This window comes from Monodelphis domestica, chromosome 5, assembly GCF_027887165.1.
Source record: "Monodelphis domestica isolate mMonDom1 chromosome 5, mMonDom1.pri, whole genome shotgun sequence".
Classification (NCBI taxonomy): Eukaryota; Metazoa; Chordata; class Mammalia; order Didelphimorphia; family Didelphidae; genus Monodelphis; species Monodelphis domestica.
In genome coordinates this window covers 258,015,009-258,042,408 of record NC_077231.1, presented here as the reverse complement: position 1 = coordinate 258,042,408, position 27,400 = coordinate 258,015,009, and the positions used below count along the sequence as shown (strand labels likewise).

The window sequence follows — 27,400 nt, the reverse complement described above, 5'->3', positions numbered from 1 at the left end:
ATACAACCATCCCTCTATTCTTGGTATAAAACCTACCTGGTAATAGTGTGTAATCCTTGTGATTTATTGCCATAATCTCCTTACTAGTATTTTATTTAAACTTATTGCTTCAATATTCATTAGAGAGAATGGCCTATTGTTTTCTTTCTGTTTTTGATCTTCCTAGTTTATATATCAGCACCATATTTTGTGTCATAAAGAAAATTTGGTAGAATTCTTTCTTCCCCTTTCTCTACACATACCCCCCTTCCTGCCCTCCCATCCCCTCACACCCCTTTATTGGAATTACTTGTTCCTTAAATGTTTTGTAGAATTCACTTGTGAATCTATCTGGCCATGGGCACTTTTTCTGAGGGAATTCATTGATATCCTGCTCATTTTTTTTTTCTGAGATGGGGCTATTGAAAAAGGATAGCAGAAAGTGTAAATAGTAATGAAAGCTGCCCGGCCAATTTGCACCATACATTTTACAAGCATTGCCTTCTTAATTTCATTTCTTTAAGCTGTTCAACTTTGTAAGATGCAAAGAGGTTGGATAAAGTTTAAATGTCAATATTGCCCCTTTCAACATCAAAAGAATATTGACTTTGAATTGCATGAAGGCTCAGCTGTCTGCCTCTTTCCATCTATTTAATAGTAAAAGGCAAAGCTGTACCAAAGCTTTACAAAATTGTAAAATGCAGTTAATCACTCATTTTTTGTTAAATGATTTTAGTTATTATAATATACAAATTTTAAAATATGCAAATAAAAAATTTTAAACCTGAAAAAAAATTTTTTTTCTAGTTTAACCCTCACCTCTTTTTAAGAAACCTTTATTTCTTTTGGTTTCATATCACCGGCATTTCCCAAAATAACTTTTCCCCTTTTCCTCTCCTTCCCTCTTCCAAATCCTTGTCCAAATCCTTCCAATATTTGTTTTCAAACATTTTGTTTATATCGTTATAGTAATTATGTATATCCAAGCCTATAAGTTGGGCAGAAAAACCAGAAATAAAGCCCAGAAAAACTTAACCCAAGCAAGTATCAGAGCTTAGATCAAAAGACCAGATCTGTTTCCCAGTCCAGCCCTTTTCTCTGTCTCTGTCTCTCTGTCTCTCTCTGTCTCTCTCTCTCTGTCTGTCTGTCTCTCTCTGTCTCTCTCTGTCTCTCTCTCTCTCCCTCCCTTTCCCTCTCTCTTCTCTCTCCTCTTTTATCCATCTCTCCCATGAGATGAATTCCCATGAGAACCATGAAGTTCAATTTCTTCTGTTAATCTGAGCAATTTATATTTCTAAAAATTTCACCTATTCCACTTAGATTATTAGATTTATTTGTATATATATATAATTGGGCGAAATAACTTCCGATAATTTCTTTGATTTCCTCTCCATATGGTTGTAAATTCACCCTTTTGATTTTTATCCTGGTAATCTGGTTTTCTTCTTCCTTTTTAAAAAATCAAATTAACCAATTATTTTGTCTCCCCTCCCCCTAAAATCAGCACCATATCTTATTTATTAGTCTAATGGCTTTCTTATTTTCAATTTTATTAATCTCTCCTTTGATTTTCAATATTTCTAATTTGGCATTTAATTGGGGGTTTTGAAAAATGAATTTTTTTCTCCTATCCCATTTAAAAATAATTTTTTAACATTCTTTAAAAATTTTTTGGGTTCCAACCTTCTCTCTTATTCTAACCCTTAATCCCTTACTCTCTCAGTGCCCTCCCACCTCCCTGAGATGGTAAGAAATCTTATATACATTTTAAATATGCAATTATGTATAATATTTTCCCACATTAATCATTTTGTGAGATCCCAAGTGGAAAAAGGAAGAAAGAAAATGAAATATAATATGTTTCCATCATATTCAGAGTCCATTAGTTCTTTCTCAGAAGGCAAGTATATATCACAAGGATATCCCAAAAAGGGGAAAGGACTTATTTGTACAAAACTATTGCAACTCTTTTTGTGGTAGCAAAGAATTAGAAATTAAGAGGATATCCATCAACTGAGGAATGACTGAACAAGTCATGATATGTGAGAGAAAAACTATTGTGCTATAATTTGGGATTTTTAATTTGTTCCTTTTTTAGTTTTTTTTTTACTTACATAGCCAATTAATTGATCTTCTCTTTCTCCATTTTATTGATGTATGCATTTAGAGATATACATTTTTTTCTAAGTACTACTTTGGTTGCACCTCTAAAATTCTGGTATGTGCTTTTCTTGTTGTCATTCTCTTTATTGAAATTAGTAATTGTTTCTATGATTTGTTCCGTGACCCCTTCATATTTAAGGATAAGATCATTTAGTTTCCAAAGAAAATTTATTCTTTCTCCAACACTTTGTTGAAAGTAATTTTCATAGTATTATGATCTAAAAATTATGCAGTTAATATTTCTGCTTTTTTGCACTGGTAGTGAGAAGTTTATGCTCTATTACATAGTCAGCTTTTGTTAAGGTGCCATGTACTGCTGAGGAAAGGTAAATTCCCTTTATGCCCTTTCAGTGTTTTTCAGAAATCAATCATATCTAACTTTACTAAAATTCCTTTCCCCTTATTAACTCCTTTCTTGTTTATTTTTTGGTCAAATTTATCTAATTCTGAGAGGAGAATGCTGAGGTCCCCAGATAGTATAATTTTATAATCAATTTCCTCCTATAACTCATGCAACTTCTCCTTTTGAATGCTATACCCTTTGGTGTGTACATGTTTGATACTAATACAACTTCATTCTTCATGGAACTTTTTAACAGGATGTAATTTCCTTCATTAGATATTTTATTTAGATAAATTTTTATTTTTGATTTATCCAAGATTGTGATTGCTACCCCTGCTTTTTAAACTTCATCTGAAGCATAATACATTCTTCTCCAGTTTCTTACCTTTATTCTTTGATCTATCTGCTTCAAATGTGTTTCTTGTAAACACCACATTGTGGGATTCTGGCTTTTAGTCTACTCTACTATTGTCTTCCATTTTATGGATGAGTGTATCCCATTCACATTCACAATTACAATTACTGACTATTTCCCTCAATCTTATTTTTACCTCTGTTTCCTTCACCCTCCTCCCTCCTTCCTTCCTTCCTTCCTTCCTTCCTTCCTTCCTTCCTTCCTTCCTTCCTTCCTTCCTTCCTTCCTTCCTTCCTTCCTTCCTTCCTTCCTTCCTTCCTTCCTTCCTTCCTTCCTTCCTTCCTTCCTTCCTTCCTTCCTTCCTTCCTTCCTTCCTTCCTTCCTTTCTTCCTTTCCTTTCTTTCTTTCTTTCTTTCTTTCTTTCTTTCTTTCTTTCTTTCTTTCTTTCTTCTTCTTTCTTTCTTTCTTTCTTTCTTTCTTTCTTTCTTTCTTTCTTTCTTTCTTTCTTTCTTTCTTTCTTTCTTTCTTTCTTTCTTTCTTTCTTCTTTCTTTCTTTCTTTCTTTCTTTCTTTCTTTCTTTCTTCTTTCTTTCTTTCTTTCTCTCTTTCTTTCTTTCTCTCTTTCTCTCTTTCTCTCTCTCTCTCTCTCTCTCTCTCTCTTTCTTCTTTCTTTCTTTCTTTCTTTCTTTCTTTCTTTCTTTCTTCTTTCTTTCTTTCTTTCTTTCTTTCTTTCTTTCTTTCTTTCTTTCTTTCTTTCTTTCTTTCTTTCTTTCTTTCTTTCTTTCTTTCTTTCTTTCTTTCTTCTTTCTTTCTTTCTTTCTTTCTTTCTTTCTTTCTTTCTTTCTTTTCTTTCTTTCTTTCTTTCTTTCTTTCTTTCTTTCTTTCTTTCTTTCTTCTTTTCTTTCTTTCTTTCTTCTTCTTTCTTTCTTTTTCTTTCTTTCTTTCTTTCTTTCTTTCTTTCTTTCTTTCTTCTGCTTCTGCTTCTGCTTCTTCTTCTTTTCTTCTCTCTCACCTTTCAGTCTTTTTCTCTTCACAGATATTTTGCTTCTTGCTATTGACTCCCTTAATTCACCTTCCTATTGTCCATTTTCCTTTTTTAAAATCCTCCTCCCCTCCTTCTTATCTGTAGGGTAGGATAAGTTTCTATAGATGACTGAGTGTTGATGTTTTTCCTACATTGTGTCCATTTTGATGAGAGTAAGGTCAAGCATTGTCCCGCTACTCCATCTTCTCCTCTATTCTATTGATAGATTCTCATGTGTCCCTTCATGTCAGATTATTTACCCTCTTCTATATCTCCTTTTCTCTTCTCCCAGTGTGCTCCTTTTTCTTGTTACTTAATTTTGTTTTTTTGGATATAAATCCCATACTCCCTTGCCTTCCATCTATATATACTCCATCTCAGGGCCTTTTAGTGATAAAGTTTTACTATCTCAAATACCTTAAGTGTCTTCATACTTTAAGTACCTTAAATGTCTCAAGTATTGTAATCATCTTAAGTATATTAATTATTACCTTCTCATGTAGGAGTGTAATTAATTTAACAGTCCCTTATGTATCATAGATATCTTACACAACTTAATCATCACTTTCCCACATACAAATATAATCAGTTTAAGAAGTAACTTAAGTATTTCATGAATCATAAATATATTAAATATTTTAATTATCACCTCATGTAGGAATGTAATCAGTTTCACCTTACTGAATCCCATGGGATTTCACTTTTCTGTTTACCTTTTTATATTTATCTTAAGTATTGAATTTGATCACTGAGATTTCTTTTCATCCTTGTCTCATAAGGAAAAACTACCTTCTTGTACTTGAACAAGGAGGGAAAATAGACATTCAGTGTATTTGGAGACCTCTTTTCCCTTTTCGACAATTCTAGTTTAGGAGGATTTGCTTTTTCAGTGAGTTTTTATATATTTTTTACCAGGTTGTTGACTCTTACTCTCACTCCCCTCCCCACCCCCAGTTTTCTTTTTCTTTTATTAGTTAGTTTTTTAAAGTCTTTTCAAGCTTTTCCAAAAGTTCTTTTTGGGCCTAACAGTCTTTCACTTTCTTTTAAAGCTTTGCATGTTTCTGTTTGGGTATTGTTGTCCCTTTCTGGGTTGTAATTTTAATCTTCTCTGTTATTGAAGTAACTTGGGTCATGTTTTTCCCTTCTATTTTGCTCATTTTACATTTTTTTTCATGATTTTGCCTATATGTTGTTTAACAAAAAGAAGAGAAAGGATGTACCCTAGAGGGGAGGCTTGGACCTGAGGTATGGAGAGAAAGGGAGAAAGAGAGGAGAACTCCTCCCCTTCACACAAAGCAGGGTTCAGGGGAAGACAGGAGCTGTAATGAGTTGGCTCAGAGAGAAGAGAGGGGGTTTGAAGATCTTTCCCCTTCTGCCTTCCTCCTTAGCTAAAGCTGCTCTCCCCAATTTGCTCTTGTCCCTCTTGTGCCCCCTCCATTACTAGAGACCCTAAAGGTCTCCCCTTGATCTGTTCACTCACACTCAACTTGGGGAGCAGATAACTTTTTAATGTTAACCTAATCAGGTACTACAAAAGGAAATAACGGGCAGGGAAGAATGGGAAAAGGAAAGTGGGAAAAGGGGGTCCCTATCTAAACTATTTTCCTCCCTCCTTGAGTTTGGGGGGGGAACTCAGGCCTTGGCAGCCTGAGCCCCCTGAGAGAAAGTCAGGTTGACTCACCCCTGGGCAACAGGAGCTGAGGTAAAATCTGCTCAGGTTTCTCTTCAGAAAGTCCCTTCAATTGGGAAGAGTTGGGGGGAAAAGATTTCCAGTCACCAGCAGGAAAAGTGGGTAACCCTCAGGAGAAAGTCTTTATCCACCTTCTCTCTTCGAAGTCTCAAGACGGAGAGCCCCTCACTGCTCTCCAGCCAGAGTCTTCTCTCCTCAGGAAATTCACTCCTGGGGCCCCTCCCCTGTCGAGGTGATCGATTTCACATACTCTTCAGTCTGGCACTTTTTCTTTAGTGCCACCCTCTATCACAATGTTGAAGTTCTAATCTCTTCCTAGGGTGTAGGGAGTACCCTCCCTGGGTTCCACTAGATGCTATGTGCAGTTGATTGAATGAATTCTTATTTCCTAGCTGCCAGTTCTCCCAGGTGGGCACCTGACTGATTCTCTTTTTCCTGGATCTTCAGGTGCTCAGTGCACTTCGCTTCAGCGTGTGCTGACCTGCTCCTCAGTGTGTGCTGGACTGCTCTTCACATTGCTAGTTCTTCTACTTTCCCTCTTATCCCAGTGAGATGAGTTTTTCCTGCTGTCAATCTTTGTTTTCTTATATTGAAACACTGTCTTTTCTTGGTTCTTTGCTCCAGAATTTGTTTTGAGACTTTTTTGGGTGGTTATTTGAAGGTGGGTTTGTGTGAGCCCAAAGCATTTATTACTCTGCCATATTGCCTCCCAGAACTAATTACCCATTAAAAAAAGTGAATCTCTCTCTATTTTTTATAATTCTTACCTTCCATCTTAGAATCAATACTGTGTATTGGTTCCAAGGCAGAAGAGTGGTAAGGGCTAGGTAATGGGGGTTAAGTGACTTGCCCAGGGTCACAGAGCTGGGAAGTGTCTGAGGTCAGATTTTAGCTCAGGACCTCCTGTCTCTAGGTCTGGCTCTCAATCCACTGAGCTACCCAGCTTTCCCCCAAAAGTGAATCTCTTGATGGAGTAAATAAACAGAACACCATGTATACCTTTGTAATAGCCAGAAGGTGGTGTTCTGAGCCACCATTTACCCAGTATCACATAGTAGCAACTTAGTTATATTAAACATCAGTTGTTATTGTTTTCATTTTGAAGATAACATATTATTGTTACTAAACTCTGCTAGTGGAGAAAAATGGAAAGAGGCTAGAAGCATATTTGATAGAAATTTGAATAGCAATCAGGGAAATCTGGATTCTTATCTTAGCATCAATTAGGAATTATTAGAAACTTTTCAAGAAGAGAATGGTATAAGAGGACTGATATTTCAGAGAAATGAATCTGTCAAACGTGTGGAGTAGATAGAAGGGAGATGGATGGGTTGTAGAGATTGGATAAAGGAAAACAGAAGACTTGGTAATGGCAGCAGATTGGATGACAACAAGAGTAATGATAAGTGATGATTTTATAAATATAATAATTTATTATATTTAGAATATTTTTGACAGAAACCTCCTTAAAATAGGAGGGGGGGAATACTAATCTCTTCCTTTTACAAATGAAGAAACTAAAGCACAGAGAAATCATGATTTCTCCATTGTTACATAGCTACTACATGTTTAAGTTAGAACTCTAAGTCAGATTTCTTCCTATGCCTAGTCTAGTGCTGCTTCACCTATATCATTTTGTTCTTTATTACTGTCTTTCCATTACATGACTTCACAATAACATCCATAACTGCTAATGAATAGAAGGAAATGATGGATGGAGGACACATTGTGAGGGAAGTAATGATATGATTTGGTGGGTGATGGGAGTTATGAGTGTAAAAAAATTAACTATGAATCAAGGAATCTTTGACCTTGGAAAATAGTGGTGCCATTAACAACAACAACAAAATGTCAGGATAGTGAGAGGGTTTTGTGTGAATGGCAATTATTATTTTTATTCACATACAGTTTGAGATGTGCAGAACATCCAAGTAATTAAAAACATATTAGCACTAGGGAGTAGCTGAATGGCTCAGTGGATTGAGAGCTAGGCCCAGAGATGGGAGGTCCTGGGTTCAAATCTGCTCTCAGACACTTCCTAACTGTGTGACCCAGGGCAAGTCACTTAACCCCCATTTCCTAGCCCTTACCACAATACCCAGTATTGGTTCTAAGATGGAAGGTGAGGGTTTACAAAAATATTAGCACTAAATCTTCTGCCTTGACTGCTCCATTCATTAAATGAAATTGTTCATTATCACAGATATATGTGAATTTCAGAACTCTTGGATTTCATGATAACAAGACAGTTTTAATACATACTTTCATGTGCCAGTGTGTTTGATTAAACCAGACTGATGTAAAAGATTATTCATAATGGATATTTAGACATAAAAGTAATTCTTATGGTTCTCCACTTCTACTTTAGGATTATCATTAACCACTTTTTGTTTTTAGTAAAAATAAGTAACTAAAAATCTTGTAGTTTTTCATCTTTTGTCTTATCAAGCTATACCATCATTTAATTTTTCTTCATTGTATTCTAATGTAGAAACAAATAATGAAAAACCTCTATTTACCAAGCTTTTTGTTATAAGACAATAGATAATTAGTCTCCTTATAGTGAATGTAGAACTTTTTGTTTCAGAACAAATATATCTAAGTCTATGAAAGGTTTTGTCACTTCTTGAATAAGACAGGCTTCATATATATTAGAGTGAACAAAATGATGTTAAATGAACAAGCAGCTCTGTAGTAAATACAAAAATTGCTGCTAGTGTTTTGTAAGCTTTCAAGTGTGAAAGAAATAGAAAATATTTTTGAGTATTTAAGCCACCACTAATTGTCTCATGTCTTCTAGGTCCTAGCTCAGTTCTTTTGACAAAAAGGCGATCCATTTTTTCTCATCCTTAAATGCAACTTTCATCTTGTAACTTCAAACTGATCACCTTGAAAAAGACCAAAGGTTGGAACTAGACCCATGAGCAGTCTCTCAATGGAACTGAATCTCTACTACAAAAGGAGGAATTTCAACTGAATTATCTAGCTACTTATCAAACTTATAAGTTACTTTTGCAGATGGTACCTCTGTCTTCCTAGAGATTTGCAAAAAGAAAAACAGTATAATATAATTAGTAAGTGGCATGCTTCTCATTTTGTAGTTTGACTTTTAAACAGTTTTAGGGCATTTCAAGATATTACTTTCAGTTACCTTAAAAATAAGTGTCTTGATTTCTATCACTAACTCCATTAATTGTTGATTTTTCTGATGGTTCTTCCAAAAGTGATTGAATTGTCATTAGAGTTGCATTGGGGTCAAGTAATTTGATGAGAGGAACATCTACCTTTTTGTCTTGAAAAAGTCGATTTTGAAGGGTCATTGCTGACATAGAGTCCATGCCGAGTGACATGAGAGGCGTGTTCATTGTAATATCCTTGGGATTGATATTACTCAGCTCACTTACTAGAGAATAGATATAATCTTGAGTTGCCATTGCTGATGAATCCTGATGAGCCATGCTATTAGGCTCAGCCACTGCGTTGTATTCATTCTGCAAAAATTTAGCAAAGCGGATTTTGAAAGATGGAACCTGACTAAAGAAATAATTCTTCAGTGCCTTGAAATCAAACTTAACTACTGCTTGCTGAGGATTATTGAGAAGTAAGCTTTTTTCAAGATATTCATAAATCTCAGATTTCTGAAGAGTAAGTATTCCCTTGCTAGCTAAAAACTTTTGAAGATTGTCTTTGTTTAACAAGAGTCCTAGGTTCAAAGCACCCCAGTTAATGGATTGACCAGCAAGACCACAGTTCCTCCGATAATGGCAGAACATGTCTAGGAAGGAATTAGCAGCAGCATAATTTGCTTGGGTTGCATTGCCAAGGAAGGAAGTGACAGATGAATAACAGACAAAATAATCTAGCTTATGTCCCCTGGTAGCATAATGAAGATTTATTACTCCTGCCACTTTGGGACTTAGGACTTTCTCAAAGCGACTGACATTTAGAGCTTCAAGATGTGCATCATCCAACACGACTGCACTGTGAAACACACCTTTGATTGGAACCTTGGGAAAGATGTTGCCAATGGAACTGATGACCTTGTTCACCTCAGAGTGAACAGTGACATCACACTGCAAGCTGATGATCTTGCAGCCTTCATTCTGTTTTTCCATAGACTGTATTTCCAGTTGTTGCTCAGCATTTGGACTTCTCCTTGAAAGAATCACCACAGAGCCACCCCCCTTTTGGGCAATAAATCTGACTGTTTCGAAGCCAAGGCCAGAGAGTCCTCCTGACACAATATACACTGCATTTGACTTAAAAAGTTTCTTTTCTGCTGCATTCTTAGGTATGTCTGAAACGTCTCTTTCTGGTGATCTTCCTCCCAACACAAGAAGTGGGATGGCCTTGCATGTGAAATAGGAGTCAGGAGTTGGTTCTGTGCATGCCAGGGACTCAGTGGGTTGAAAAAGAGAGAAGGCTAAGTTCGTATTCTTTTTCAAAGTCATTGATTTCATCCACTGGTAGTACGCTCGCTTATTGTGTATTAAAGCTGATTTCTGAAAAACCGGACTGACATTTAGGGTGTGAACCTGGATATGATCCTGACTGTTATGAAGTAGCTGTTGCAGAAATTCAGGCTGGTGACTCCCATATAAAACCACCACATCTCTGAGGTTTGAAAGGTCAGACAGCATTTCCTTGGAGAAGCAGGATAACGGAGACAGAAATATGAGTGCCTGGCAGTCTTTCAGAGTTCCCTGTACATCGGGAGAAGGTGAGAGAAGACTGGCTTTCCAGCCCACTTCTTTAGCTGCCAATGTCAGCACTTGGCCTAAAGTGGATCCTGGATGAGTACAGATAACAGATAAAGGGGCAAGAGACTTTGGTTTTGGCAATATCTGAGTGAGAATTTTCCATGCTATTATGAAATATGACACACATGGTGTGTTTCTAAAAATGGGTAATTTCTTGGTTTGGAAACAGATGATCTCAGGAATGAAGACCCTTGATGAGGCACCAACTGGGAAGCATGTGGCAATGTGATCCCCGACCTTTACTTCCTTCACTCCTTTGCCAATTTTGGTTACTGTGCCATTGAAGTCCAAGGCTAGCAATTGATGCTTTTCCATCGTGTGCTCAGTCCAGTACAGAGTCTTCCCAAAGGTCAGACTAGAGGTGCTAACAGGAAAGTAGTCTTCTGAATGGATACATATCCTCTCAACTTGAACTTCCACACAGTGGTTTTCAAGGGGAATGACCTCAGGTTCTGTTTCCTGAGCAGACACGTCTATTGCCTTGTATGGATTTGCTGTGTATAAAGAGAATTCACCTGGTGTGTGTGGGTCCTTGGGAAGTTGGGTGTCAGAAGGGAGTTCATAGGGAGTGCGCCTGATTTCACTAATGTACATTCTTCCCTGATCAATCCAGAGTTCAGGATAATCTTGCCCCTTATATTTGATGACAGCCTCTGCTAAACTTGCTATGTCCTGTGTACTTGGAAAGCTGATATCCACCATCTTAAATGTGATGTCTGGGACTTCTACGAAACAGCACCTTGTCATGCCAGAGAGAACAGGGCCAGGACTGATCTGATCAATATTTCTTGATGTGGCTCTGTGAGTGATGATTGTCACAGAACAAGGAGCGTTTTTCCCCCTCAAGGCCAAGATCACTTGGCTAAATGTCTCACAACACTTCGCCGAGTATTTTGTGATTAGCATTCCTGGGGTTTCTTCGCTGAATTTTTGAATTCCCCACATGAACAATACGTCATGGAAGCCTTCGGTCTCTTTCTTCATCCTGTCCTTTCCTGACTCCTCAGAATTTTGCATTGCTTCCCATTCCTCAGATGTAATATACTTGGACTGACTGTGTAAGTATTTTTTTAGCTGTTGAGCTATTCCAAATTTGTCAGCAAATACCAGGAATGGGGGTGAGTCCATCGAATGTCCAGCCACTGGCACTGGGGAGATTGGCTTCCACTTATTTTCAAACAAGAAGTCATCATTAGTAGATCCTTGTGCCATATAGGTGATGACAACATGCTTCAGTTCTGCCAAAACCTGGCCATGTTTATCTGTCAAAAATCCACAGACTTCTAAGTAGTTCTCAGTGGACTTGTTGGCTTTCATATAGATCGTCATTTCTTCTTGCAGGGGTCTGAAGATGACAAGGCTGCCTATAGAAGAAGGAAATGCAGCCTTTCCTCCAGATTGTGTGCCTATGCTGGCCAGAACAGCTGTCATCTGCATGAAGCAGTCTAGCAGCACTGGGTGAATGTGATAGTCATGCATTTCCCTTATGGTGGCTTCATTTACTCTAATGTTTGCTAGGCCTTCCTTGAACTCCTCACAGTATGAAATGTCGCCTAGTTGTTGGAAAATGTCACCATACTGGAAACCCACAACAGAGAGGATTTCATAGAATTCCCTGATGGCCAAGACTGACTTACACCTTTCAAAGATGTCCTTAAGAGGGAGACAATTTCTTTCACTCAAACTTCCTGCTGGGAGTTTTGTAACTTGCCCTGTGGCATGAACTACAGAAGACAGAGAGAGTATTTTGAATTCTGTCGCTGTCTTTTTCTGTTCAAGTTTGACTTGCAAGTCAAGGGAACCTTGGTTTACTACACAGGGAGTGACAAAACTGATGCTCAGCTCACATTCACTTAGCGGTATCTTGGGTCTTGAAGTGATCATCACTGAAGCTAAGCCAACCTCAGCAAAAAGAGCCCCTGGAACCAGAGGCACCCCATTGTTTTTGTGCTCATAAACATAGGGTGCTGTACTTGGAGAGAGTGTGCAGGTGAGTTCTGAGTTGCTATTTGCACTGCTAAGGAGAGGATGATTGGCACTGGTCGTGCTCTGCTGTTGCTGCAGACTTTTCAGGTATGCGTTGAGATTCTGACGATCAAACTGGTATCTTGGATAGTCTATTGGAACTGCCTTCAACCCATCATAGAACTGTGGCCAATTGAGATTATATCCCAATTCAAATAGATTTTTGACAAGAGCAAAAAGGGTCTCATAATCTTTGTCTGCTTGCAGTGCAGACAGAACAACACTTTGTTTTCCTAGCGTCTCTTTGATATTCCTTTGTAATACTTGTTTTGGGGCTATTTCAAGGAAGATTGCATTTTCCCTTCCTTGAGCCAAAGTTTGGATGGCCCTCGTGAAAGCGACTGGTTCTCGAATGTTTCTGGCCCAATATTTGCTCGTTGTGAAAACCTCTGCAGAAGCTCTTTCTCCTGTCACTGTGGAGACAATTTCCACTTCAGGCTCCTGCCTCACCAAACCCTTTATGGTCTTGATAATGCCAGGAATTATTGGATCCATCATATGACTGTGATAAGCAGCAGGAACTTGTAACACAAAGAGAAATATATTCCTTGCTCCAAATTGCTGAGAAAGTTCTTCATGAAGGGCATCTATAGTGTCAGCTTCTCCTGACAATGTGCAGGAATAGGGACTATTGAAGGCTGCAATGCAAACCTTTCCAGTGTGGGGGGTCAATGATTTGGAGACTTCCTCTACAGGAATGTTTCCAACTACCAACATTTTCCCACCAGTGACCTTTGCCTGAAAGCTGCTCCTATAGTGAATAATCTTCACAGCATCCTCAAGGGTGAGACACCCTGCACAGTGGGCAGCAGCGACTTCCCCAAATGAATGCCCCACAATAGCAACGGGCTCAATGCCCCAGTATTTTAGGAGGGATACTAAAGCTACCTGGATTAGGAAGAGGAGGGGCTGGGAGACTTCAGGTCTTGAAAAATCATCAAATTCCTCTTCTATTAAATCCAGTAGCTTGATAGGGGCATATTGGAGAAACAAATGATTGATTTCTTGGCATTTTTCCCTGAACACTTGTTCTGTCCTAAGCAAGACCTTGCCCATCCCCTTATAATGGGCTCCATTACCACAGAACACAAATATTAATTGAGGACTCCCTTTTGTCTGTGTTGTTTGGACTCCAGTTGCTGGATTAAGTTGTTGCTGCAGATTTGCTAGGGAAGTTGTCACGAATGCTTTTCTGTATTTGTAGTTGGCATGACTTCTTCTGCAGGCAGAGGTGTAGGTCAGATTCTGGAGAGATACATGGTCATTCTGATGCAGTTGCTGAGCTGTGTCTTCCATCATGAGGTTGAGGGACTTACTGGATGCTGCTGAAAGCACAAATATCTCATAGGGTCTTTTAGAAGGTATTTGCTCACATGACTGCTTAAACTGTTTGACAACAACATGGGCATTGGACCCTCCAAATCCAAAGCTGTTTATGCCAGCTATCCTGCCAAATTCTAAAGACTCTTCCCACTTTTCTACTGCTGTGGGGATGGAGAGATTTAACTTTTCTGCATCGATGCTACTCATACTCTCTGAATAGTGGAGTGATGGGACGATCTTTTCATGGTGCATCATCAGAAGCACTTTAATTAGGCCAGCAATTCCAGCAGCTGACTCAGTATGACCAATATTTCCTTTCAGTGAACCAATCTTCAGAGGAGGGGCATTTCTAGATCTTCTTCTACCAACAATGTTGCCTATGCTCTCTGCTTCAGTAGGATCTCCAGCAGGTGTTCCTGTGCCATGGGCTTCAATATAATGCACAATGGATGGGTTGATGTGAGTTGAATAAATGCTCTCTAGAAGTATCTCCTGTTGTTTCTGAGAGGGTTTGGTGATGGGAGTTACTGATCTGCCATCCTGATTCACTGCACTCATGCTGATAGTAGCCCAGATTTTGTTGCCATCTTCCAGAGCCTGTTGTATTAAATTAAATTCATATTTATTACAATGTTATATAAATTGATAAAAGAAATATCCCGGAAAAGAAGAAAAATTAATTTGACAATCAACATTTTCATCTTATATAAACAATTTAATGTCCAATTTCAACATTTAATATTAGACATCAGTAACAATATTTTGAGTTATATAATGAATTAATGTAAAGAATCTAGGTGGGGGCAATTATAGTTTCTGTTTGAGGTTCCTAGTTTTTACTACTAGCTAGTTTTGTGGTTCTGGACGAGTCTTTCCTACTTTTGTATCTCAGTTTATTATTTTGTAGACTACTCAGTGATCCTAGATAACATGTTTCAAAACAATTTCATTCATGATGTTACTTTTAAATATCATTTAATGAGAACTATGAAAAGTTTTGAAACAATATTTAAGTAAGAACCATATTAGATAAATTCATTCATAGTGTATGATGGTTCTTAATTTCTTCATCCGTGATACTGGCCATTTGGATTAGTGAAGAGAAAACTGACCTAAAAGTTAGTTACCCCTGGATTCAAAACCTGCCTCTGACATGTGCTAGCTTTGTGACCCTAGGCAAGTCACTTATCCTCCCAATGACCCAGGCTACTCTCTAAGATAAAAAATTGCAAAGATACTGGCTACTTCCAATGGTAGAGTGAGTTTCTTCACCTTTGAATTTCCTATACCATTGAACCTGTAGATCCAATTGCTATTGTATTGACAGAAACCAGTGTTTTAGTTGAAATATATTTGTGTTTTCTTTTAGAATTCCCTTTGTCTTGTATTTAAATGCCTTAGTAATTCTGCAATAATGGTGAAAGAATTCCAAAAATTAAAGTAACAGATTATGTTGCTCAGTAGTAACACTGTAAATTACCATACACTAATAGTTGTTTTTTAAAAAATTTTCTTCTGTTTTTGGGATTCATTATAAGAGCTAGGTTCATTGATGTTTATTTCACCCGTAGAACCTTGATTATTAACACTATAATCTTATTTCTCTTCAAACATTCTGATTTTATCCATTGCCTTTTAATGACCTTTTATTGATGTTAATAGTAAAAAAAGGAAAATATATACCATTTATTTCTCATGTTCTGCTTGAGTCAGTTTTAAGATACTCTCTGCATCATATATTACTGAGTGTCTTGAGTGATGGCTTTTTATCGATGTGGAATCAATCTTTCATCTTCAGTGTGAAACTTTTTTAGGTTTCCAAATCTCTAACTAATGGCATGGGTCAGAACTTTTTGTAGGATACCTCTTCTTAATGTAAGGCTTATTTAATCCTGGATTGAAGGGAACTTATATAATTGGCTATATCATTTTTCCTCTGAAAGGGCACTAGATTGACCTTCTCATTTCATTGTAAATGAGCTAATTGTTAAGTGACTTATCTAGGTCATATACCTAGTTAGTATTAAATCCAAAATGATAGCCAAGTTCTCTGAACTTTTGGTATTGTGGCTCTTTTCACCAGCATTATACTGAGAATCAGATTAGAATTTTAGAATTTTCTCTTTAGTTCTTGATGAAAACCAGGGCTTTAAAAAAATTAATTAGTGGATTGATCAACTTTTAAAATTTTAATATTAAAGTCTGAGTTGAGATAATTTTTGTAAAATACAAAAGAGGACCTAAGACTTTGACCTTTTACTTTACAGCAAGGATATTAATTTGTATCTGTTTCATCACTGCACTGTCTTTTAAAATAGTAGATATATTGACATATAAGTAAGATCTCATTTTACATAACCAATACATTAGTGGAAACTCGTGCATAATAGTGAAGTTAACCATATTATGTAATAAGTATTTCTTATACAAACATACCTGGGCACTTTAGGACTTTTCTTATGCATATCAGAGCCACCAGCATTGCTACTCTTGTCCTTTGGGGCCATTATATATAATTGAATTTTGACTAGAACACAATTTGTTACAAGTGAGAATTCCAGACAAAGACTAATATAGGAGTTAAGGTTTAGCACAAAACAGTGTAATTACTCTGACTAATGCTTCTCAGAATGAGAATGAGCTTGATTTGGTGATCTGCTGTGAACTTCACTTCTCTTGGAAAAATGAAGTGGACTTAGCACATAATTAAAATGTTTTTATTTTATGCATTTTTCTGCCATTCTATTCCAATCATGAATACCTGAATTTATAAGTATTGAGTTCAGTAAAATGAGATACTACTGTATAATTTGAAGTCTTTTAAATATTTTCAGAGTGAATATCAAAGACGTGTCTCTAATATTCCTATGTAATTTTTCTGTTTAGGGGTTTTCTTATCAAAATGTTCTAGATAGAAATTCAGAGGAGCCTGAGTTCCTCACATCTCTTCCAAAAACAAAAGAAGAGGGAAATTGTTTATAAATATGAAGAAAATAAAAATTACCCAAAACAGAAAGTGAACAAAGAAGAGCAGAGGGTCAACTTGGTTTTTAAAAGGCAATGCTAACTATGGAGCGATACAAAGGAAAATAACCCTAATATTACTGGAATCAATATAAATAGAAAACATGCAAGGCATTTGAAAATAGCCTTACATGGGTAAATAACAGTGAAAAAATAAGTAAAAATTGTGCTGACAAGAACATCAGAAGGCCAAGTAAAAGATTTTACAGAAATTTTTAAAAGTCATAGGAAGAACTTAAACTAGGACTACAAAATGGTATATGGATTAGGAAGCAATTCTGATGAGACTAATTGAGTTTTATTTGATTCAACATGCATTTCTGTGGTGGTTCTCACATGTTGTTAGCACTATGTTCAGTTCTGGAAATCTAAAGAAAAAATAAAATACAAATATTACCTTCCTTTAAGGAGCTAATATTTTTCTAGGAATATATTAAAGATATATTAAAAATATATTAGGTTTAGATATATTAAAAGCTGAAGGACTCAATAAAATCAATCAAAATGGACTCATAGACTGAAACAGCAGAAAATGGAATTGAATACAATAGAAACAAATGGGAGAAAATGGGTTGACAAAATTATCCAAAGAAATGAAAAATATCCAGAGATAAGCAATAGTATTGAGTGATAGCTTTATACTTCAATACATTCCTTCCCTACCTTACAAAGTTGTATGTTGTGAAATGTGAAGTGATATCTTACCTGGTTCCCTATGCTATATGCCATGTTGTAAATTATTATTGTGTAAAAAGAATCAATTAATGGATATTAAGCAGGATTGCATTTTCATGATAGAAACTCCAGAAAAAAAATCTCACCTTCCTTAGTGGCTTCAGTAAGGCAATGCCACAGCCTTCTCCTCTTCCATAGCCATTTGCTTTTTTAGAAAAGGGTCTGCTCATCCCCTCAGGAGATATCATTTTGGCTTTACTCAATGCTACATATACTTTAGGTTCTAAAATGCAACTTACACCTCCACAAAGAGCTGCCTCACAGTCTCCTGTATTGAAATAATAAATAAGGGAATTATTTTTTGAAGTGTCTTTTGCTGTTATTCCTGACCACCCTCCCTCCCCTGACATCTATCCTAGGACCTCACCTCAATGGTTTTATAGCAAGAGTCTCCTGGATCTTCCCCATGGGGTTCAACTCTTCCCCATTCCAACTTTAATATCTCTCTATCTTTCAATGTCTGTAAAACTTTATTGTGTCTATTATTATGTTTTATTTTATCTCATTTTATATCCACTCCTTTTAGACAGATGCATTAAGAAACCCTTGTTATTCCACATACAGGTCACAAATTCTTCTGCTATTTCTAATTTTTCACAATTCACAACTAGCAGAATTTACCATCTTGAATTCAGTTAATTTTCTCACAGTGTGAGTAGTAAGATGAAGCAGGAGTTCTCCCTGTCTCTCCCTTCCTTCCTTCCTTCCTTCCTTCCTTCCTTCCTTCCTTCCTTCCTTCCTTCCTTCCTTCCTTCCTTCCTTCCTTCCTTCCTTCCTTCCTTCCTTCCTTCCTTCCTTCCTTCCTTCCTTCCTTCCTTCCTTCCTTCCTTCCTTCCTTCCTTCCTTCCTTCCTTCCTTCCTTCCTTCCTTCCTTCCTTCCTTCCTTCCTTCCTTCCTTCCTTCTTCCTTCCTTCCTTCCTTCTTCCTTCCTTCCTTCCTTCCTTCCTTCCTTCCTTCCTTCCTTCCTTCCTTCCTTCCTTCCTTCCTTCCTTCCTTCCTTCCTTCCTTCCTTCCTTCCTTCCTTCCTTCCTTCCTTCCTTCCTTCCTTCCTTCCTTCCTTCCTTCCTTTCTTCCTTCCTTCCTTCCTTCCTTCTTTTCTTCTTTCCTCTTTCTCTTCCTTTCTTCTACTCTCCTTTCCTTTCTTCCCTAATTGAGTCACATAGAACACTTTTTGTACCTTTCTACATATGTGTTATATCTTCATTCTAGATTATAATTCCTATGAAATATGTTTTCCTCTAGTACCTAAAAGAAAACCTGCACTAAATAAAAATTTTGTGAAATGAGTTGAGAATGCCTTCTCTGTTACAGACAAAGCACTATTCTAGGTGTTGTAACAGAATACAAATAGATTTAACATACAGTCTCTGTTTGCAAAAGTTTTATGGTCTAGTAAAGGACATCATACAATACAGGTAATACATTGCAAAGCAGTTTGTGATGTATTATATGAATGATACTAGCAAATGCTATGTTCACTCAGTCCTCTGTGTCTGTGCAGATAATGTGAGCTCAGCTAGGTTGTTCCTCTCTCTTCAGAACCCAATTATTTCTCTATATACTTGCCTAATGTCTCTTTTAGGTATTCTGCTATACATGGTCACTGCTTTCTCTAAACCCCTATAACAGGTAGAGTATACAACTCATCATTTAGCATTTTGTTACATATTGTCTTTTACTGTGCTCTAATTCTTTCATGTCTATTGATCTCATTTTCTCAATTGGATTGTAAGCTTCTTGAGGCTGATACAATGCCATGTGCTTAAAAAAATCTCCTATATTGTCTACTATGACTATTGTTATATGGCTTAATGCTCAAGAAACATTCACAATTTATTATTCATTACAACACAATATTATTATTCACAATTTAAATAATGTCAAGAAACATTCACAATTTAATCAAAGGGCTACAGAAACATTTCATTTAAATGCACACAATTGGATTCTATGGACGAGTCCTAAGAAGAATGTCTAAGTTTTATTCCCCCAATAGGTAAAAATGGCATTTTATTTATGAAAAGGACAAATTCCAATCTAGTTCCTAGCTTTCCTTGAAGTGCATATTTAGGTATTCAACTGGGCAATATTTTGATTGACTGTAAGAGGATAAACTCAATTACAATGCTTGTGGTTACTAATATCAGATTTTAAAAAATGTTCACCCAATTTTATATCTCCCTGAACCACCATCACTAGAGTCATAATTGTTACCGATCAAAGTTACTATTAGGGGATGGGGATACAAAGAATTATAAGACATAGCTCCCACCTGTAGGTCCATTTAATCTAATTGTGTAGATATGACACATACAAAAAAACCAGCATAGGATTATCATTTGGAATGATATAGTGCATCAGTGTTTTCTAGGCTATTCAAATCTAAAGAAATACCTTGTTTAATTGCAAGGGAGGCATAATGTAGGGCAACAAGAGATGATGAACAGGCAGTATCTATAACAAGAGATGGTCCAGTTAAGTTAAAAATATATGAGACCCTGTTTGCAGCAATACTTGGTGGAGATCCAGTAGCATTATAATGGTTTAAAGTGTTTGGAAGTCTTTGACTCAAATTTGCAAAGTCTTGATTCATAAGACCTATAAGAAGTGAACAAAATGGAAATAAAAAATTAAAACAGATTCATGAGAAAACAGCATTATTGAAATATAAACTCCAAACTTTCATTCACTTTTAAAATATAATATAATTGTGTGCCCTTCTTCCCCTCTTTTATTTTCTTCCTTCACTCCATGAATACTAATTTAGTTTATGAAGAACTCTCTTTTCACCTTTTCCATATGTATTATATCTATTTTTAGATTCCAAGGTATTTGAGGTAAGGGATTATGCCTTATATATCCTGCAGTACTTAATACAACATTTTTGAATGGAGCATGTACTAAAGAAATAGATTTTTTTCTATTTGAATTGAGAGGTTCTATGCTGTTATATACTATAAGCCTGGTACTATGCTAGGTGCTCTGCAGAATGCAAGGATTACAATATAATACAAAAGGCTTATGGTCTAGTAAAAATGATTGCATAGTATAAGTAAAACTTCACAGGGAAGTATGCAATATGTCACATGAATAATAGTATAATGACCAAACATTCTTTTAGTTAGGGCCTGTTAACCTACAGTTTGCAGGTTGAGTTTCACCATAAGCCTTTGGACAAGGAAGACTTATGACCCTATAGATTGATAACTCTGATAGCTTAGCATCATCAGACTTGCAGGAAATCCTGCTCTGACCTTGTACTCAAGTTCTAGCCACTGGGATCTTGCCAAATACATCATGGCCAACATTATCTTTTATTCCAGGCTATATATAAAGGAGAAACTCTTGATAACCTTCTCTGTGTTACAAAGCCTCTAGGGTTAGGATTCTGACTTATCCTCTCCAGTTACCTCAAAAGGTAAGGCCTTACTCCTGATCCACAACTACTTTGGTTAATTGCCAAGTCATCAGTGACTAGACACCTCTGATACTGACTACAGACTTGCCTGGTCTTCCCTATGTCAATCACTACCAGATTTCCTTTTCTTAGATCCCCAAGACTCTGGCCATAGACATGTCTATGGCTTCTGCCACTCATCTTCTGATATACTGTCCTATAATTCTACCTATCTGCTCTGAATCCTTATGGTACCCACTTGTAGAATTTATCTGGATTACTTTCTCTGTTCCAGAGAATCCTTCAAGTTCTGTCAACTCTAGCCTACAATCCTCCTCAACAGTCTCTGTATTAATTGTCTCCTTTCTCTAGTCCATCCTTCAGCTGCCAAAGTGGTAGTCCTGAAAAACATATCTCATCAGGTCAGTTACTTGTTAAACTCTGGTGGTCCCTTCTTAACTCTAGGATGAAATGCAAACTGCTATGTTTGGGCTTTAAAGACTAGCAAAACCTGCTAGCAATCTACCTTTCCAGCTTTATTATGCATGAGTTCCATTCATATAGTTTTTGGCTCTGGTCTTTGTGCTTTTATTCCCAGATGAAACTCCATTACGCATATTTATCACCTTGGACAGCTCCAGAGCTAGCATGCACACATTCACCTCTTAACATTCTTAATTTAAATAGCTCAGTTCAAATTGAATGAGGACTTTTTTGATCCCTTTCCTCTAGCAATCGGTGTCTCCCTCCAAAAAATTACATTTTATCCATTTTTATATTTAATATTTCTTACTAAAGAATTTGTCATTTTCTAGGATAAAATAAATGTAAGTTCCCTGAGGACAAAGGCTGTTTTATTTTTGTTTCTCTTTTCAAGGCTTAGCATAGTGTCTGAAGTTGTTTACCAAATATGAGTATATTGAGTCAGAGGAAGGAGATGGAGGTAAAATGCTTGGAAAACAGGCTCCAGAAGAATGAGAGATTATTTATTATTAGAGTAGTTAGAGAACATTAATTAAAGATGTAGCATTTAGAGGCCTCTAGATGGCTCAGTGGACTGAGAGTCAGACCTAGAGATGAGAGTTCCTAGTTTTAAATCTGGCCTCAGACACTTCCTAACTGTGTGACCTTGGCAAGTCACTTAACTCCAATTGCCTAGCTCTTATCACTCTTCTGCCTTCAAACCAATACACAGTATTGATTCTAAGATGGAAGGTAAGGGTTTAAGAAAAAAAGATGTAGCATTTAGTCAGGAAGTCAGAAAATGAATATGAATTAAATTGTCAAAAGTACAATCCTATTTGCTACAATGAAGCATTTATGCTAAAAAGAGAAATAATTATCCAAAAACAAAATAAATCAAAGATAAAATCAAAAGGATTCATACTTTAAGGTAGGGATTAAACTAAATTACTTCTGAGGTCCTTTTTGATTTAAAGTTTCCATGATTATAAGTAATCAGGATCTGCATTAAGATTCTTTTGGTTGGTAGTGGTCTTCTGTTTTTAAAGAGGACCAATGATATCATGGGGTGGTGTCTTGACTTGGGCATGAAATAGATTAAAGTGAGGCAGAGTTGCACAAAGTCACCAGCCTCTCTCTTTCAGAATCATCCATGTACAGAGTCAAGATAAAAGTCAAAATAACTGGTAAAGGTCTGAGACTGAATGCAGTGGATGAACTCAGAGACTTTGATGATTGATCAAGCTTTAAGTTCTTCACAGTTTCTAGTTCATCTGTCTTTATGGCCTTTGGGACAAATTATTCACATCTATCCATTCTACTGTGGAAATTCTGCATATGCTCCTAACTTAGCAGTGGGCTTCTGGCTCATCAGTTACCCTCAACTAGGTTAAGCCCATCTGCCAAGATGGTTTACTATTGTGTGGCCACTGCATATGCTATAGCTTCTTGGATTCACAGATGCGAGTTAAGTGCCAGTTGGACATCAAAGGTAGATGTAGAGTAGCCCTAAAAAGGGCTCAGCAAACTATCACATCAGAGGTGCTAGTCCTCCTTGAAAACCTATACATCCCAGGTACAAGGTAGTGGTAGTGGAGATAGAAAGGTAGGAATAAATGTGAGAAAGAAGAATTACCAGAATTTTGTTTTTAGTGTTGGAGAACAAAAGTAAGGGAAGAATCAGAGATGACAAGGTTGCTAGTACATTACAAGCACTTAACATTTAATGCTGGTTGATTGATTTTGTTTTGTTTTCTTTGATTGATTGATTTTTAAGTCTGGGTAATTTTGAGAATAATGGTGTCACCTACAGAAATAGGAAAGTCAGAAGAAGGAACTAGTGTAGGGGATTGAAAGTATGGGAGGAAAATGGTTAAGTTCAATATTAATCATGTTGAACCTGAGGTTCTAGAAGCCAACCAAAGGAAATTCCCTGCAGGCAATTAGAAATGTGGAAAGGACTTGAAAAGAAAGGTCAGGGATATAGTAAAAAATTCAATATGTAATTTTGGAAGTCATGAGATTAGATTATCTATCTATCTTCTAAGGAAGAGATTATAGAGAAAAAAGAAGGCCAAAGATAATATCTTGGGAAACATCTTCATATTTGGGGTAGGGAGAAGGAACACTAGCTGGGGAATATGTCAGAGAAAAAACGAGTCAGGGTGTAAGAGGAAAACCAGAAGCATGACATTGGAGTCAAAGGAAGAAAGTGCTTCAAGAAAGATGGGGTTTTGAGTTGTATGATATGATCCAGAGATTAAATAGAGTGTGAAATGAAGAACTATTATATTTGGCAATATAGAGGTACTATATTGAGACCTTTTGTGAGAGAAATTTCAATAGAGTGATGAGGTTGGAAGCCACTTTGCCGAAGAATAAGGAGTGAGTAGGTGATGATGAGGTGTGAAGATAGTGACTATCTGCTAATCCTTTGAAAAATTTCTTGATGAAAAGGGTAGCCTTCTTCTGTGGTGCAGATCATTCCTTCTTTAGAGACAAGATAAATTTCATGTCTGCAGGCGGGTGGGTAGACATTACTTGAGGTTTCTCAAATTCTACTGTCTTTTGACTTTGAATGGCTTCCCAGAAAAGTGGCAGTCTAACAGACAGTCAAAGAAAGAAGGATCAATACTCAGGACGTGTAATGGGCAATATTATTGTGGTCTGAGGAGACTGGATCCACCTGGGGTATTAGTTAAAAGCCCAAGAACAAAAGTAAAAAAGTAGAGATAAAGACTACAGTGAAGTAATGACATGCCTGGAGCCCATCCATAAGTTTTTTGGGTTTCTATTTCTTTCCTAGGAGTGTAATCTAGGAGCTCATCCAGGGGAGACTTTGGTATAGGGTGAGGATTTTCATCCCCTTTCTCCTTGGAAAAGGAAGCCATTTACCATTTTCCAGTCTATGATTTGCTTCTTGCTTTTCCCTTTAATTTTCAGCAAAAAGGCACAAAGCCCTGATCATATCAGAGTTATGGGGATCAGTACTTAGAAACACTCAGTTTCTGTTTCTGTCTCTTTTACAATAACATGTCAAAGCATTGTTTTCAAATGTTGTTTCTTTTACTATTTGCTTTCATTATCTATGATTTGATGTTATCATTTTAAAAACTCATGGTCCAGAGGCAGCAAGGTGGCATAGAAAGTTGATAGCCAGGCCTAGAGACAGGAATCCTGGGTTCAAATTTGGTCTTAGGCACTCCCTAGCTGTGTGATCCCAGGCAAGTCACTTAACCTCCATTGCCTACCCTTTACCATTCTCCTGCCTTGGAACCAATATACACTATAGATTCTAAGATGGCCATGACCCCCTACCATGAATTTTTTAAATCTATGGATGCTTGAAGTAAAATGGGGAGCAGAAAATCCAACAGCCAGTGGGGAGAGCAAATTTTGATCCCTGCCCCCTACCCACCAACTCATCCTGAGTAGGAGAGCTAACTAGAATGAAGCAAATTGATTACCCATAGCTAGAGTTATTTCTCTTTCCCTCCCCAATCTTTAAGTAAACAAATAAAGAACAAACTCCTAAGCTGTCTGATATAAGGGTTGGAGCCATTTTACCAAATGGCTTTTAGTGTGTTGCTGTGGCTACTGGCTTTGGAGGTGGGAAGAAGCGGAATGATCATGTATACCTGAGTTTTGGCAAGGCAGCTGTTGACCAGCTTGAATGGCCAAGTGTTAAATTCCTATTGACCCTTCTTCTCTTTCCTTAGAAAATATCCTTCATACCCAAATATTACAAAAAAGAAGATCTGTTCATAGCTGAAGAATGTTGTAATGTCTAGGTGACAGGGATTTTTTAAAAATTCACATAGTAAAAACTATATATATTCTTAGAATTAGTATAAACTAGAGGCAGTTAGGTGGCTCAGTGGATAGAGTGCTTGCTCTGGGTTTGGAAGGATCTGGGTTCAAATATGCCTCAGACACTTCCTATCTGTGTGACCCTAGGCAAGTCACTTAATCCAAATTATCTAGCCTTTCCTGCTCTTCTGCCTTAGACCCAATGCTCTTATAGAATCTAAGACAGAATTAGTATAAACTGTTAAGATCAACAATATGGGGATGGTGGTGGGGTTGAGGAGCTCTTCTAGGGAAGACTTTGGTATGGGTAGAAGAAATATTTAGAGTTTTCTTTTAAATGAATTATTCTTACTACCTAGATGCTAAATAATCTACTGATTATTTGAAAGGGCTATTGGTTTCCTTTAATTTTCAACAAAAGGGCACAGAGCCTTGTTTGACTACACTACTTTAGTTTTCTTGGTCTTAATGGTATTACAGAATTTCTCACTTTCTGAGTTGAAAGGTCTTTGAAAGAGATCACTGCTAGCATATTATCTTACCAATAAAAACACCAATTCTGGACCCCGATACATCCTCAATTGGGATCCCAGCATCTTCTAGGGCTCTATAGGAACATTCTAGGAGTAATTTTTGCTGAGGGTCCATGCGTTCAGCTTCTGAATCATTGATTCCAAATAACTTGTTGTCAAATTCATTAAATCTGAAATAAAAAAATCCCAATTTTGTCTGAAATATTCCTGATGCATTGACTTAAATATTTAATTTATTTAAAAGCTTTGTATTTAAATTTTAATTTAAATATTTAATTTAATATACTTAAATTTTAAATATTTAATATAAGGGGCAGGTTGGTGGTTCAGTGGACTGAGAGTTAGACCTAGAAATGAGAAATCCTGAGTTCAAATTTGGCCTCAGACACTTCTTAGTTGTGTGACCCTGTACAAGTCATTTAACCCCCGTTGCCTAGCCCTTACCGCTATTCTGCCTTGGAACCAATACACAGTATTGATTCTAAGATAGAGGATAAGGTTTTAGAAAAAATAAAATACTTAATATAAACAAGGTTTTGAAGTATTTTTGAGAGTATAGACTTTCTTTTTCTTTTGTTATGTTGCAGAAAAGATTTTAAAATCTAACTAGTTGATAATTAAAATTTGACTATGCCATCAACCTAGTAAACGACTCTGCTAGAATTTGATTATAATTGACAGAAATCAAAGGAGTTATTAGTTTGTCTTCCTAAGTTAAGAGGCAAAGAAACCAGGGCACCCATCTACCCATCAGTTAAGTATATGGTGATACAACAACCCTGAGGCATATATTTTTAAAAAAGCATTTGTAGTAAGGCAATGATGATAAGAAAGCTGAATCAGATTCAAAGATTCAAGTTCCTTGATATCTTTTCCTTGTTAATTCTTCAAAAACAACTCTGGGTACAGGAGAAATACATAACAGTACAATGTGCCAGGGAATGAAGCATGCTAAAAGAAAAGAATTCGGTCTGTTTCTTCTAAGGGGTATCAAACTCATTCTAATATTTCCCTTCGTAGTTAGAAATTTGAGCTCACAAATATGATATCATTCCATACAAACTATTGGTTAGAATTTCTCTAGTATTATAGATAAAGCATAATAAAACAGTCCCTGAAGACTTCTGTTTTCTATATATTTAAATTTCAGTGGAATATATGAATTAAAAACAAAAATGAAAATGACAGTGAGTAGATAATTTTGACTGTTCAAAATACATTTTGATACTTTTTGTAGGAAATTAATTTTAGCACATCATATTTAAGGAGCTGTAATTTCTACTGTTATAACCTACAGATCCATTTCTCATTTCCTATTCCCTGGAAACTAGAAATTACTGACATACTTGATGCTAATTTTCAGTAAAAATTTTAGTCATATCATTAAATATATAGAGAATGAATACAGAAAAAAATAACAATTACCAGAAGCCAGCATAGGTTTAATAACAGTAATTCAAGCCACATTAGTATCATTTCCTTTCTTGAAAATCAAGTTATTCAAGTGATAAATGAAGAGAAAACCTCAGAAATAGGTTATCTTGATCTGATAAAAATACCAACAATATCCTTGTTGGCAGGATAGAGAAATGGAGGATGTATGAGAGTATAATTATGTAGATTCTGAATTGATATTATTCTAGAGTGGAAGCTCAATCTTTTTGCTGGCAAAAGGGGATGTATGTATGTAAGAAACATTATGGCGATGGAATTGATAGGATTTAATAATTGCTTAGATAGTAGAGGTGAAAGAGATGGAAAGTTCAAAGGAAAAAAAA

The 27,400-nt window shown here is 36.5% G+C and overlaps 1 protein-coding gene across 1 annotated transcript in view; it reads right to left on the bottom strand.

Moving 5' to 3' along the window:
* Positions 1-27,400, bottom strand: part of LOC130454735 (mycocerosic acid synthase-like polyketide synthase) — a 66,429-nt gene that overhangs the window by 28,454 nt on the left and 10,575 nt on the right. The window contains exons 3-5 of the mRNA XM_056800668.1: positions 25,632-25,792; positions 17,507-17,688; positions 8,838-14,258 (exon numbers count right to left, since the gene is read on the bottom strand). Of these exons, the coding sequence (XP_056656646.1) occupies positions 8,838-14,258; positions 17,507-17,688; positions 25,632-25,792 (5,764 nt within the window). The remainder of the gene's footprint in view (positions 1-8,837; positions 14,259-17,506; positions 17,689-25,631; positions 25,793-27,400) is intronic.